The 14767-nt window shown below is 40.1% G+C and overlaps 1 protein-coding gene across 1 annotated transcript in view; it reads left to right on the forward strand.

The window, feature by feature from the left end:
* The first annotated feature begins 488 nt into the window (after window positions 1-488).
* Window positions 489-14767, forward strand: part of LOC122731659 (doublecortin domain-containing protein 1-like) — a 67033-nt gene continuing 52754 nt past the window's right edge. Inside the window, exons 1-4 of the mRNA XM_043971913.1 lie at window positions 489-606; window positions 1299-1455; window positions 10762-10896; window positions 12451-12651. Coding sequence (XP_043827848.1) covers window positions 591-606; window positions 1299-1455; window positions 10762-10896; window positions 12451-12651 — 509 coding nt within the window. The 5' untranslated portion in view covers window positions 489-590. The remainder of the gene's footprint in view (window positions 607-1298; window positions 1456-10761; window positions 10897-12450; window positions 12652-14767) is intronic.

The raw sequence follows: 14767 nt of genomic DNA on the forward strand, positions 1-14767 counted from the left end.
TTCGATTTCCTCATCTGTAAAATGAGCTGGAGAAAGGAATAGCAGACCACTCCAGTATCTTTGCCAAGAAAACCCCAAATGAGGTCACAACGAGTTGGACATGACTGAACAACAAAAATCCCTCAGAAGTAGACAATGAGGTACAGTCTTGAGAGATTTGTCCAGGAAATTCCATTCTTCTGATCCTGGCTTGATAACCCTTTCCACTATCCCATTCATCTCCCAGGAGTCCATGGACCACATTTTGAGGACCTCTGGTTTAGCCTATCAGATCTCTTTAGCTTTCTCATCTCTAAAATGGGAAGGTTTGATTAGATGATTTCTAAGGAATCTTCCAACTCTAAAATCCTTTGTTGCTATAATCTCTTGTATTTCCAGTGCTCTGTGCTGCCACCAATGGAGACCAACTCGTTGTTTCTTTTGACAGGTATATGTGTCCTAGAATAGCATATCAACCCTAAAGTGACCATCACTGAGAGAAAAAAAAAAGAAAACAGAAAAAAGAAAAGAAAAGAAAGAAAAAAGAAAAAAAGCAACTCCTTCTCAATCATTTATCCTCAGATATTTCCAGAATCCATACCTTTTGAGCCATGTACAAGACAGAGAGTAAGCAGAAAAGTCAATTCATTCAATGCACAAAAGCCTTTCACAACTTAGGGAAAGTTGGCATCCAGCCTGCCACTTTTTAAGCCTTATTTATAGTAAATGGGTTTGTAATTTTATTTTCTGCTCAGGTACTTAGTGGGAGCATTGCACCCACCAGCAACCCCATTTCAACTCCATATGCTGTTCAGAACATTTTATAGGCTTGGCGATTTATAAAGACTTTTTATTTATTCTTTACACCCATGTGTTTGGGTTGGGAGGATTGTGGTCCTTCTGTTGTAAGTATGACATAAAAGACAGGGATATAGAAAAGTTTCCATATCTAATACAAGGAAACCCATTGGAATCCTCAGAATTGGAAATAGTTAATCCCATATGATGAAAACAGGTGTCACTATAACACTCTTCTTTTAGGCTTGCTTAAAAGCAAGGTGGCCACCTCAAGTGAAATATTTTTAAGCTAATTACTTTGTTGTCGTTGTAAACAAAATATTAAAGAAACAACCTAGCCCCAAAGAAATATATAAATGGTTCTCTGTATATGCTAAGGTAGTTCCTTTCTTCTGTGCTGGGAATCCCTAGGTATGAGGATCCTTTTTTAATCACACATTCCCCAATTCTTTTTCCAAGATCATGACTAACCCATTGGCCACCATCAGCCACCAAATCCCTTCCCTCATCTTTCTGCTCAGCTTTGATTTTAGGATCCTACGGTGCTATTATGCCAGGAGCCAGGGTAGTTGTAAGTAAACCTGACACTTTGGGAGAAGGAGAATCACTTAAGGAGCCAAATGAAAAGGAGGAGGGAGAAAATGCCCCCAAAGCTGAAGATGCTTCTCAGGAAATTTCGTAAGTATCCAGTGTAGTCAAAGGAACTCAACTAGTTTGGCTTGCAAATGGAGGGAGGGAAGTAATTTTGCTCATCACATTTAATTAGTTTTCTAGGAGGAGGTCTTTTAAATATTCTAAGTGTGTTATAAATTTAATGTCAAGTGAAATTATGGAATTGTTAAAAATCAGACCAATTTGGATAATGAAGCTGGACATTGGCTTTTAAAAAAAATCTGAGAGGCAGCTAGGTGGCACAGTGGATAAAGCACCAGCCTTGGATTCAGGAGGAACTGAGCTCAAATGTGGCCTCAGACACTTGACGCTTACTAGCTGTGTGACCATGGGCAAGTCACTTAACCCTAATTCCGCCCCCCCCAAAAAAATCTGGTAGGATTTGTCCATGTATTAAAAGTATTCCTTTCAGGAATTTGTAGAATCATAGACCTGGAAAAACTTGAGAAATTATGGAATCCAGCTCCTTCTTTGAATGGATGAGAAGATTGAGTTTCATTGAGGTGAAGTGACTTGCTTAAAGGCACATTTATTAACTAACTGGAAGCTCTAGACTGAGGTCTTTGGCTTTGAAATCCCATGTGCTTTCCATTATGCCAGAGTTCATTTCTTTTACTTTTCCTCCATTTTTGTTTTGGTTCCATGTGTGGTTTGTTTTGATCTTAATTTGGCTCCAAAGTGGTCACATCTATGTAGTTCTTTGACAAATAAATATCACAAAGGTAACATAACTGTTCATTTATCATTTTAATAACATGGAAATTCCATTTATAGTTTGTTGGTTCCAAACTCAAAGGGGCCAGTTTTGTTTATCATAGCCCAAAAGGAAGTCAGACTTCCATGAGAACTTAAATGCCACACTGCATCAGGCCAATGTTTTATCCAATCTGAGAATTAACATACACAAAAAAAGCATGGTGGGTTTTTTTTGACAGAATATGTTGGTTGCCTAATCCTCTGGTTAAAGGTGGACCATGAACATCCTTAATTTCTTTTTTATATGCCATTTTGTTTCAGTTTTACTTAAAGGATATATTCTCTTTCAATCTCCAAATTATCTTTTACTTTAAAAAGGAAAAAAAATAATGGAGAAGAAAGACTAGATGATGGGGAAGAACTTGGTCATAGAATAATTTTATTTTTTATTTATTTATTTTTTAATGTATAAGGTATTTTATTTTTTCCGTTACGTGTAAAGATAGTTCTTAACTTTTGTTTATACAAGCTTTACAATTTCAGATTTTTCTCCCTCCCTCCCCTCCCTCCCCCCTCCCCTAGACAGCAGGTAATCTGATATAGGTTATATCTATATATCTCTATACATATAGATATAGATATATACACACACATATATATACACATAATAACATTAATCCTATTTCTGCATTAATCCTGTTACAAGAGAAAAAATCAGAGCAGTGATGCAAAACCTCAAAATAGAAAAAAAAAAACAACAGCACCCAAAACAAAAGAAATAATATGGTTCAATCAGCATCTATACTCCACAGTTCTTTCTTTCTTTTTTTTTTCTTGGATTTGGAGATCCTCTTCTATCATGAGTTCCCTGGAACTCTTCTGTACCATTGCATTGGTGAGAAGAATATAGTCCATCACAGTAGGTCAACACTCAATGTTGATGATACTGTGTACAATGTTCTTCTGGTTCTGCTCATCTCACTCATCATCAGCTCACGCAAGACCCTCCAGGTTTCTCTGAACTCCTCCTGCTCATCATTTCTTACAGCACAATAGTATTCCATTGTATTCATATACCACAACTTGTCCAGCCATTCCCCAATGGATGGGCACCCACTCAACTTCCAATTCCTTGCTACCGCGTAAAGAGCAGCTATAAATATTTTTGTACATGTGGGTCCCTTTCCCCCTTCCATGATTTCTTTGGGCAAAAGACCTAAAAGTGGAATTGCTGGGTCAAAGGGTATGCACAGCTTTATTGCCCTTTGGGCATAGTTCCACATTGCTCTCCAGAATGGTTGGATCAGCTCACAGCTCCATCAACAATGCATTAGTGTTCCAATTTTCCCACAGCCTCTCCAACATTTATTATCTTCCTTTTTTGTCATTTTTAGCCAATCTGATAGGTGTCAGGTGGTACCTCAGAGTTGTTTTAATTTGCATCTCTCTAATCATTAGAGATTTAGAGCATTTTTTCATATGGGAATAGATAGCTTTAGAATAATTTTATTTTACAGTTGGAAGAGATTATTTATCTTCCACTCAGTGGAATCCCACCTCTAAGGTCACAAAAGTTGTTTATCCAATCTCTGTTCAAACATATCCAGAGATAAGGAGTTTACTATTCCCACAAGGCAGCCAGTTCCATTGTTGGACAGCTCTCACCATGCTCAAGAGTCTCTTCCAGGACAATAACTTTAATTCTGCCTGGAGATAACTTCCACCCACCAGCCCTAGTCTTCCTCCTTATAGTAATACACAATAAATGTAGTCCCCTTTTAAAAAAAGACCCTTCATAGAGTTAAAGACAGCTGTGATATCTCCCCATGTCTTCTCTCGTCAAATTGAATGCATAGCTACTTCAACCTTGTCCCACATTAAAACCTATAGATTTTTAAGAGCCAACGCCTTCATTTTAGAGATTAGTTTCATGATCTCACAGGATGATTGGCAGATCCAAGACTAGACTCTAGGTCTTTTTACTCCAACTCTAGGGTGATTTCTGTACCATATAACATTGTCTTATTTTCACTCTGACCACTTGCTAGCATTCAGTATTGTTGAACACCACCTTATGTTTGCCTCTTGGATTTTAAGGACTCAGTTGGTCCTCCTACTTCTTGAATTTCTCCTCTATCTTCTTCACAGGCTTCGTATACTCTTCCTGATGCTTTTAAGTGAGTGTTACCAAAAGATTCATCTTCAATCCTCCTCTTCCTCCCTTCTTCTCATGGCTATCACATTTACTTTTAACTAAATCACCTCTAATAAAGTGATTTTAAGATTTTTATGCTTAGCATAGTGCCTGCCACATAGTAGCTGCATAATAAATGCTTTCTGACTGACTAATGTACCATTATTCACCATCCTTGACCTTTTCCACAGGTTCTTGACCCACATCTATAACTGTCCATAGAATAGCTTTTTCTGGATGTGTGACTGACCCATCAAATTTGACATGCCCCAAACCCAATATATTCTTTCCGTACAAAACCCTTCCTTCCTTCCTTATGATTTTGCAATTTCTTTCACTGTTTCTACCCATTCACCTTGACTCACAAGTACAAATCCTTTTTTATTTCCCTCTTCCAGCTCTTGATATCTAGTTACTAAATCCTGTTGATTCTATCTCTAAAAATATCTCTTGCAACTGTCTTCCCTCTATTTCCACTGCTGCCACCCATCTGGACTAATTCAATAACCCACTAATGACATTTCAGCCTCCACTCTCTCTCCCTATTCTCTCACCTCCAAGCTGGCCTGCTCAGATTTCTCATCCTTATGCATAGATACAGTCCTCCCAAATAAATCTCATTTCAGCCTGGAATTCAAGATCTTCCCCAGTTTGGCCCAACCTTTTTTTGTCTTTATTTAATGTGCTTCTACTTCCCAGACTTGATGATCATCCCAAACTGGACTAGCCCCAAATCTTCCCCTATTCTCAATCCCTCTTTCACTTTCAAGAGCACCACCATCCTCCCAGTTCCCTAAACTCATCACCTCAGTCATCTTTGACTCCTCACTCACACTCCTCCTACAAAGCCAAGCTCTTCCTGAGTCTTATCATTCCTGCCATCTCAACACCTCACACATATGTCCCCTTCTCTTGAATAATATAGACACTACCTTGCTGCAGGCCACGTAACCTCTCTCTTGGACTACTGCAATTACTGATGGTTGCTATCCCTGCCTCAGGTCTCTCCCCATTCTGGCCTCCACCTCTGCATGCCAAAGTGGTCTTCCTAAAGTGCAGGTCTCACCATCTTTCCCCACCATTCCTACACAGTTAACTCGAGTGGTTCCCTAGGAATTTCATGATCAGTATAAAATCCTTTGTTTTTTAAAACCCCTCCCAACCTGGGCCTTTGCTGCTTTTGCAGTCTCTTCATATTTTGCTACCCCCCAATTCCACTCAAACCTAGCAATACTGGTCTTTTTTCTATTCCTCACTCAGGGTGCTCCCTCTTCTTTTTTTAATTTTTTTTTTTAGTGAGGCAATTGGGTTTAAGTGACTTGCCCAGGGTCACACAGCTAGTAAGTGTTAAGTGTCTGAGACCGGATTTGAACTCAGGTCTTCCTGACTCCAGGGCCGGTGCTATATCCGCTGGGCCACCTAGCTGCCCCGGTGCTCCCTCTTCTATACCCATTCCTTTTTTACTGGCTATCCCCCATGTTTACAATGTTCTCCCTCTTCATCTTCATCTCTAATTTCTCTGGCTTCCTTCAAGATTCAGCTCAAATCTCATCTTTTATGAGAAAACTTTATTTTCTCTTTATCCCCTTCATTCCCTCCGTAGTTGTTGTTCAGTGATTTTTCAGTTATGTCAAACTCTTTGCGACCCGATTTGGGTTTTTCTTTGCAATGACACAGGAGTTGTTTGCCATTTCTTTTTCCAGCTCATTTTACAGATGAAGAAACTGAGGCAAATGGGATTAAATGACTTTTCCAGGGTCACACAGCTAGTAAGTGTCTGAAACCAGATTTGAACTCATGATGATGAGTCCTCCTAACTCCAGGCCCAACATTCTATCCACTGCACCACTTAGCTGCCACCCATATACTCCATTAGTGCCTTCCTTTTGAGATTACCTCCCATTTATCCTATATACACAAATGCACACACAGTATATGTATACATACACAGATTTATCTGCTGCCTTTCCTCTACCATCTTGGCTCCACCCCCACACATCTACCTACCTATCAATCATCTATCTATCCATCCGTCTACCTATCCATCCATCTACCTATCTATCTATCTATCTATCTATCTATCTATCTATCATCTATCTATCTATTTATCATCTATCATCCATCCATCCATCACTGTTCCTATGACTGGAGTGCTCTCTTTATCTCCCTGAATGAATTCTTACTCATTGTTGAAATGCTCTCTGCTTTCCTTTTGTCTCCAGCCAATCATCTTCTCCTTTGTCTCTGATCAGATTCTATTGATACTTTGTACCAGTCCCAGTACTTTTCATATTTTTTCTTTTGCTGCTGCTACTGCTATTGTTTTTGTTTCAATTTTAGTTTGGGTTATAGCTATGTATTTGTCTAACATTTTTCCCCTACTAGATTTTCATTCCCTTGAGAAAACTTTTCTCTCTTTGTTTCTTTACCAACACCTGGTCCAATGTTCTGCACATAGTAAGCACTTAAGTTAAAACTGAATTTGTTGGGGGGCAGCTAGGTGGCGCAGTGGATAGGGCACCGGCCCTGGAGTCAGGAGTACCTGGGTTCAAATCCGGCCTCAGACACTTAACACTTACTAGCTGTGTGACCCTGGGCAAGTCACTTAACTCCAATTGCCTCACTAAAAAAAAAAAAAAAAGAAAAAAAACCTGAATTTGTTGAACAGGAAGCTAATGGAAGAATTCCTTGGGTTTGAGAGATTCTTGCCTAGAGATTTTTTAACACCACAGAAAAAAGGACTGACTGGAATGTGATCATTGATGAGGACAGAAATTGAGGTCAGCAGACATTTCTCAGCTCCCATTGAGACCTAGGGCTCAATAGAGAGAGGCATAACATGGAGCCAAGGACAATAGGACTCACTGTGGGACCTGCAATCTCAGGCAATCAGTAAATATTTATTAAGCACCTGCTATTTATTGTATGTTATTATAGTATTATAGATATTAGTTCTTGAGCATTGAATTGGAGTTAGCTAGGCACCCTGCTAAGTACACACTCTCCATTCCCTTTTCACCAGAAGTGTGGCTTGCAGAGTTCACTTTATCACTTCATTAGGGACATAGATCAGAGTCAAGATGGGTTCAAAGAACAGCCTAGAACTGACTCTACTGAACTCTTTTTGTCTTCATTGCCCATCAGGCTCCAGCCTAGCACGCTGCCTTATTAGCCACAAATTAAACCTCCAGGCTCTCCAGGAGAAGATTGTCAGACCCATTGCATAATCAATTGAATCAAGAATAAAAATGCTTGGTTTCTGTCTTCCTAGTTATGAAAATACAATGGACTCCCTTTGTGGTTGTAGAAATAAATGTGCCAGGCCTGGAACTGGGGAAGCCAGGGTGCACTTTCTTTAGGCCCCATTAGGTGGCACTGTTGCTTTCTTTAAGGCAGAAGGGAAGGGATCCTGCAGAAGCCTACAATAGCCATGAATAGAGTAAAAGAAGTGATTGATTGTTCCATGTTCTGTGTGTTACCCATGGAACAGACCAAGTTGGCTCTACCAGTGTAGGCCTCCAGTGTAGGCCTAAATGAGTCATCTGGTATCACTCGATTCTGAAACGATGATCCAAGACACTTTGGGGTGTTCATAGGATCTAGGGCAAAGAGGAAACGTAGAGATCGCCCCTTCCTCGTTCTGCAGAAGAGGATCCCTAACCCCAAAGGAATTGAGGGATTTGCCCAAGGCCATTTGGGCCATAAGCCTCAGAGCTGGGATTGCAAAGAGGGGGAGCATTTCAGAATCAGAGACTCTAAGTCAGTCTATGCCCGCTCCCCAGAGGAACCCCTCTTCTATATACCCAACAAGTGACCATCCCTCCTTAGCTGAAGGACCTCCAATGAGAGGGGGGCAGGGGGAGGGAGCAGAATTCACATTGCAGGTTGTCTCCCTTGTTGGATTGGGGGTTCCTTGGGAACAGGAACTATCTTTTACCTTTCATTGCATTCATTCCCCCACTTCTTAACACAGTGCCTGGAACACAGATAGGTGATTAATAAACATTTATTGACTCCATATGCCAAAGCTGCCCCTTTTATTTATTCAAATCCAACTTGTCTGACTCTGAATCTCACTCTCGTTTACACTGCTCCACGGTGTTTTCCAAATGCTCAGAACTTCTCCCTGAAAACTTGTTATATGTAGGTTTGGTATTCAGGTCTATTTGTCATTTTCCAGTCCCCCCTTCCCCACCACCATTACACTATATTTAGTATATAGTGTATGTATATACATACATAGTTATAGTATATTGTGTATGCATATACATACATAATGTATGTTTAGTATATAAGGCATGCATATACATAGTTATAACATATAGTATATGCATATACATACAGAGTTATAGTATTTGATATGCACACAGTATATATTTAGTATGTTATATATGCATATACATACATAGTTATAGTATATAGGGTATATACATGGTGTGTATTTAGTATATAGTATATGTATATACATACAAAGTTATAGTATATAGTGTGTTATATATACATATACATACATAGTTATAGTATATAGGGTATATACATAGTGTGTATTTAGTATATAGTATATGTATATACATACAAAGTTATAGTATATAGTGTATGCATATAAATACATAGTTATAGTATATATACATAGTATATAGTTAGTATATAGTATATGTAGTTATATAGTATATGCATATATATACATAGTTACAGTATACAGTGTATATATACTTTAATTTGCACATTGTTTCCCTTATTAGGTTGTGAGGTCTCTGAGAGAAAGGACTGTTTTTGCCCTTTTTGTTGTGGTGGTTAAATTGTTTAAGTTTTGTCTGACTCTCCATGACCCCATTTTGGGTTTTCTTGGCAAAGATATTGGAGTGGTTTGCCATTTCTCCAGCTCATTTTACAGACAAGGAACTGAGGCAAACAGGGTTAAGTGACTTGCCCAGGGTCACACAGCTAGGAAGTGCTTGAGGCTTGCTGACTGACCAACTTATGATCTTGCCGTCATCATCCACATCTCTGATTCTAGATTATAATCCCCCTGAAGGTAGAGCCTTGATGGCTTTTGCTCCCAAACAGGATACAAATTGATCTGGTATCTTTTGCCTCCTCTCTTGGGCTAGATTTCTTTTCTTCAGCAGTCAGGCTACTTGTTTTCCTCTCCTCAACATTTCAAACAGAAGACTTCTCCCTCTCCAAGCCTTTATACATAGTATGCTGAGACAATTTAATGCATGGGCATCAGTGCCAGAAAAAAAAATCAAACAAACAAACAAACAAAAAAGATTCCTCATTTTACTCATTGATAAAGTAGAGTATTCTCCAGGAATATAAAGAAGATTAGAGGGAGCTAATTAATTTCAAATCTCACCAAAGAATATGGCCTAATGGAAAGGGCAGTCAGAAAACTTGGGTCCAACTCTTCACCCTGTTTATTTTCTATGTGACCTTAAGCAAGTTATTAAACTTCTCTGAGCCTTGGTTTCTACCTTGGAAAAGTGAAGAGGTCAAATTAGTTTAGGAGTTCTTAACCTGAGGTCCATAGATAGATTAGGGGGAGGGGGGAAATTATATTAATTCCTAACTGAAATTGAACATTTCTTTCAATTATTTAAAACGTGGTTCTGAGCACGGGTCCATAGGCTTTCCTAGACTGCCCAAGGGATCCATAACACACACACACACACACACACACACACACACACACACACACACACACACACACACACACAGACACACACAATTTGACAACCCCTGGAGTAGATGATCCCTAAAGTCTCTTCCACTTCTAAATCCTAGGATACTATATGTAATGCTGCTCAATCTGTTTATGGTCTATGGAGACATGATGATGATGGTGGAATGAAGACCTAGCAGGCTGAGACTTTCAGAAGCTAAATAACAGTCATATCGCGTATATCCTCTGAAAGATAGGTCATGGCTTCATCCTTCTGAAAGCATTCAATATTCTAAAGATTAGTGCTCCTTATTATGTGATTGAGTGATTCTGTTTATTATCTTGGATTCCAAGATGGAAACCAATGGGATGGGGCTTCAGTTCTTGTTCTGGCAAAATATGAATTCTCAGTTTGAAAAAAGACAAGCCTTTATTTTTGGACTAATTTTTGTGTCTTCTTTTGATTTCTAAACTTTTCAGTTCCACAAAGGAGCATAATAACTAAGGGAATTACACTGCAGAGGGGCAGCTAGGTGGCACAGTGGATAGAGCACCAGCCCTGAATTCAGGAAGACCTGAGTTCAAATCTGGCCTCAGACACTTGACTCTTACTAGCTGTGTGACCTTGGGCAAGTCACTTGACCCCAATGGCCTCACCAAAAAAGAAAAAGAAAAGAAAAAAGAAATTACACTGCCGAGAAATCTCTGTGAACATGTGTCTTAATTCTGACATATTTTATATTTTAACTTTTATTAGAGATTCAAATACAAGAGACCTAGTTCCATGTCGAAAACACTGCAGGGTCGCCTGGCAGCTGACTCCCCCCAGCTCTGAGGATGCACGGGAGGAAGAAAAATTCTTCAGAAATATCGAATCATACAGAAGAGTAAGGTATACGTCAGGCTGAGAAACACATGAGAGAGAAGCAGCTTTGTGACTGTTCTCTGGTCAAATATATTTCAAAGGATGAGTGATTCAATGCAATAATCTTATTATTAAGTATCTACTATGTGCAGAGCTCTGTACTGAGTGCTGAAGAATAAATAAATATAAGGTGATAACAGTTGGAAGTAGCACGGACCTGAGAAGTCATCCAGAACAACCTCCTCTAATTTTATCGGAGGAAATTGCAGCCAGCCCAGAGAGATAAAGATCATAGGTCACAATGACTTACCTAAAGTTACATGGATGATTAAGTACTGGAAGTTAGATTTGTAGGGTAGAAAGAGATGTAAATTTAGAGGCAGATTGAGTTTCAACCCTGAATCTGCTACTTCCAACCTTGGGTCTCACTCCTTTCAGCCTCAGTTTCCTTATCTGGAAATCGAGGCGGCTCTTTGAGGTCACTTATAACTTTAAAATCTATGATAAGTAATGGAGGTCAAATTTGAACCCTGGTTTGTTTGTTTTTTACTCCAAATGCAGTGTTCTCTCTACCCTTTAGAAAAACGTCCTTGTACACAAAAACTGAAATTGTGAGCTTATGTGATTATGTTGACACGTTTTGGGGAAAGGCATGCTTTTTAGTGGCCATGTACCCAGCATGAGCTGCCCCACCTAAGCTCTTTTTTTTTTTTTTGGTGAGGCAATTGGGGTTAAGTCAGCTAGTAAGTGTTAAGTGTCAGAGGCTGGATTTGAACTCAGGTCCTCCTGACTCCAGGACTGGTGCTCTATCCACTGAGCCACCTAGCTGCTCCCCACCTAAACTCTTTTAAGGAATCCATTCTATTTCCTTCTCTCTTGTCTTATTTTTTTGGTTATTATTAGATGCAAGGCTATAAGAACATAAATTATTGCATGCCATCTTCTTATCCCAAATAAATCATTTGATATTGCTGCAATTTTGCATTTGGAAGACAGAGACTAGAAGATCTGGCATTTATCTCACTAAAACATTTCTTGGTTTAATAAGTTTGTTTAATACTCTGAGGTCCCCAAGTGCAGGCCTCTTGTAAATGTGAGCTATCATTGAATTAGCTTTATTTGATGTGGATTGGGCGGGGCGAGGGTGAGTGCACCCATTCTTGTGGGCCTGACAACGTGAATGTAGTATGGAAAGGAAGTCATCATTGTTTTTGCAGAACACGTATTCCTGTGTAATCTTTCCCCTCCTTTCCTCTTTGCTATTCCTTAGCTCCCTTCCCCAGATCACCTTTCCCTTATTTACCAAATGACTTCTTTTATTTCCTTTCTCGTCTCTGTCCTCTTAAAAACAGAGTCCCCCAGCAAATATTTACATCAGTTACAAGTGATACTCAGAATTCTCATTTATGCTGGCCTAGGCGTTTGATGACCAGCAGAGCCGTTCCTCTCATTATGCTGGTTTTGGACCGGGCTATGTTGCCCTGACTCACAGCAGGCCCCTCTCCTAAAGAACTTACAATCACCAGGACATCAGGTTCACAGGGCATTTTTCTGCTGCTAATGGACTTTCCTTTATCTCAGCAATCAGCTGAAACACAGGATATTGCAGAAGGCCTGCCATCAGCAGTTTGAATTCAGAGATGGGCACATTTTCAACTCTTCCATTCCGAACCTTGTCTTGGGGGTCCAACGTCTTGACTTGCATTCAGGTTCTGCAGTTCTTTTGATGAGGAAGAATTCTTATGATAAGTGTCAGAAGTGGCTACACAAGGAAGAGAACAGGTAGGAACCATTTTCTTTTTGGTGAAAATAGTCAAGGATGAATCAGAGGTTCCGTTGGCATAGCTCCAAGGGCTTGGGATTTTATTTTATCTTAAGCGTTTGGTTTGGTTTTCTTCCTGAGTGTGTGTGTGTGTGTGTGTGGGGGGGGTGCTCAGGAGGTGGAGGAAGAGCACAAATAAATGTTCAGTACTTACCTAGTGACCTATCGGTACTCAGATTCAGATAAGATGTGTGCATTCTGACCTATTGGGTATATTAGTTATAGTATTATTTGGCCATATAGTCCAAGAAGAGATTGGACTATCAGTTTAAAATATGCCTTTTATAGATCAACCTAAGATTCTAAAAAGCCTGTCATTTTTCACTTTTGCCATGTTTTACTCCGATTATTCCACAGAATTTGCAAAGCCATAGATCAAGTACTGACTGGGGAAGAACAAGTATAAACAGTGTAGGCACCTTGGTTTCCATTTCTAATTTGGGGGATAGTGTTCTTCACCTGCCCCAGGCCCCAGGCATTGAATTTAGGGTCTGAGGACCTGGGTTTGGGTCCAGGGCCTTTCACTGATTGTCTCTGTGATCTAGGACAAGTCACTTCACCTAGGTCTTCGTTTCCTCAGCTGTAAAATGGAGTAGTCTTAGTGATTTCTAAGGTCCCTTCTGGCTCTGAATTCACTCTTGGAAAGGAGTGGGGAGAGAGCCACTCCTCTCAGTCCTCTTTGAATTCCAAGAAAGGAGCATTGCTAAGTTTGCTGAAGACAAGCCAGGGAAAGGAACACAAATCGTAATAAGAAATAGCTTCCGGGGCAGCTAGGTGGCGCAGTGGATAAAGCATTGGCCTTGGATTCAGGAGTACCTGAGTTCAGATCCAGCCTCAGATACTTGACACTTACTAGCTGTGTGACCCTGGGCAAGTCACTTAACCCCCATTGCCCCGCAAAAAAAAAAAAAAAAGAAATAGCTTCCAATTCACCTGTACGTGTGTGCCAACTTCTCCTCAATCCACCCCAGATTTTCCCAAATGAGATAATATTTATGAAGTGGCAAACCGCTCCACTATCTTCACCAAGAAAATCTCAAACAGGGTCACAAAGAGTTGGACACAACTGAAAAATGACTGAACAGCTGAAGAGAGTAGGTTTGCCACTTCCTTCTCCAGTTCATCTTAAAGATGAGGAAAATGAGGCAAATAGGAGTTAAGTGACTTTCACAGGACCACACAGCTAGTAAATGTCTGAGGCTGGATTTGAACTCAGACTCTAGACCTGACATTATATCCACTATCCCATCTAGAGGTATGTTTTCCTATGGAGGATACAGCAAAAATCTAACAAATCATAGTTCTATGATTCGCAGTCTCTTCATTCTTGAAACTCCTCCCAAAATAGAGGAGTGTTAAGGGAGGCCCCCACATAGCCAGGGTCAGCCTTATAAACGGAGAGGTTGGGCAGCTGCCTACTTGGAATTGTTTGACAGCTGGAAAAGTCTCCCTGCCTCACATGGAGGATGACTGAAATAAAGACCCCACAGACTCCCAGCTTCTCAGAGAGGCCGGGTTGTGTGGGGAATACAGACCCTGAGCCCTGTGGTCAGGGACACCTGATCGCAAATCTCTGTGTGACCCTGGTTAAGTCTTTTCTCATCTAAAAATAGTGAGAAGAGAAGCACCACACTACACAGGGTTTTGTGAGCATCAAGAGAGATAACCTATGTAATTATAGTAGCTAGCACATATATAGATAGCCCTTGAAGGTTTGCAAAGTGCTCCATGTGTGTTAAGTCACTGGATTGTAAGGTAGGGGCTATTATTATCCCCATTTCATGGATGAGGGTGTTAAGGGCTAAAATTCTAGCTAAACTGTCTAAAATATTTAATGAGTGGTCGCCAATAAATTATAAGCTCTAGCAAGAATTAGACTTTTAAGCATTTATTAAGGAAAACAAGAATTTGGTAAAGAGAGAGAGAAAGGCCTAGATTTCTATCTATTAAGGGGAGAGTGCATTTGTAGCTCATCTCTCCACCAGTGTCCTCAGGAAAGAGAGTGAGACCGAGCGCCAGTCTCTTCTTTCCTCCTCCCACTAGCCCGCGTCACTTCCTGATGCCAAAGAAAAGACT

Source organism: Dromiciops gliroides, chromosome 6, assembly GCF_019393635.1.
Source record: "Dromiciops gliroides isolate mDroGli1 chromosome 6, mDroGli1.pri, whole genome shotgun sequence".
Classification (NCBI taxonomy): domain Eukaryota; kingdom Metazoa; phylum Chordata; class Mammalia; order Microbiotheria; family Microbiotheriidae; genus Dromiciops; species Dromiciops gliroides.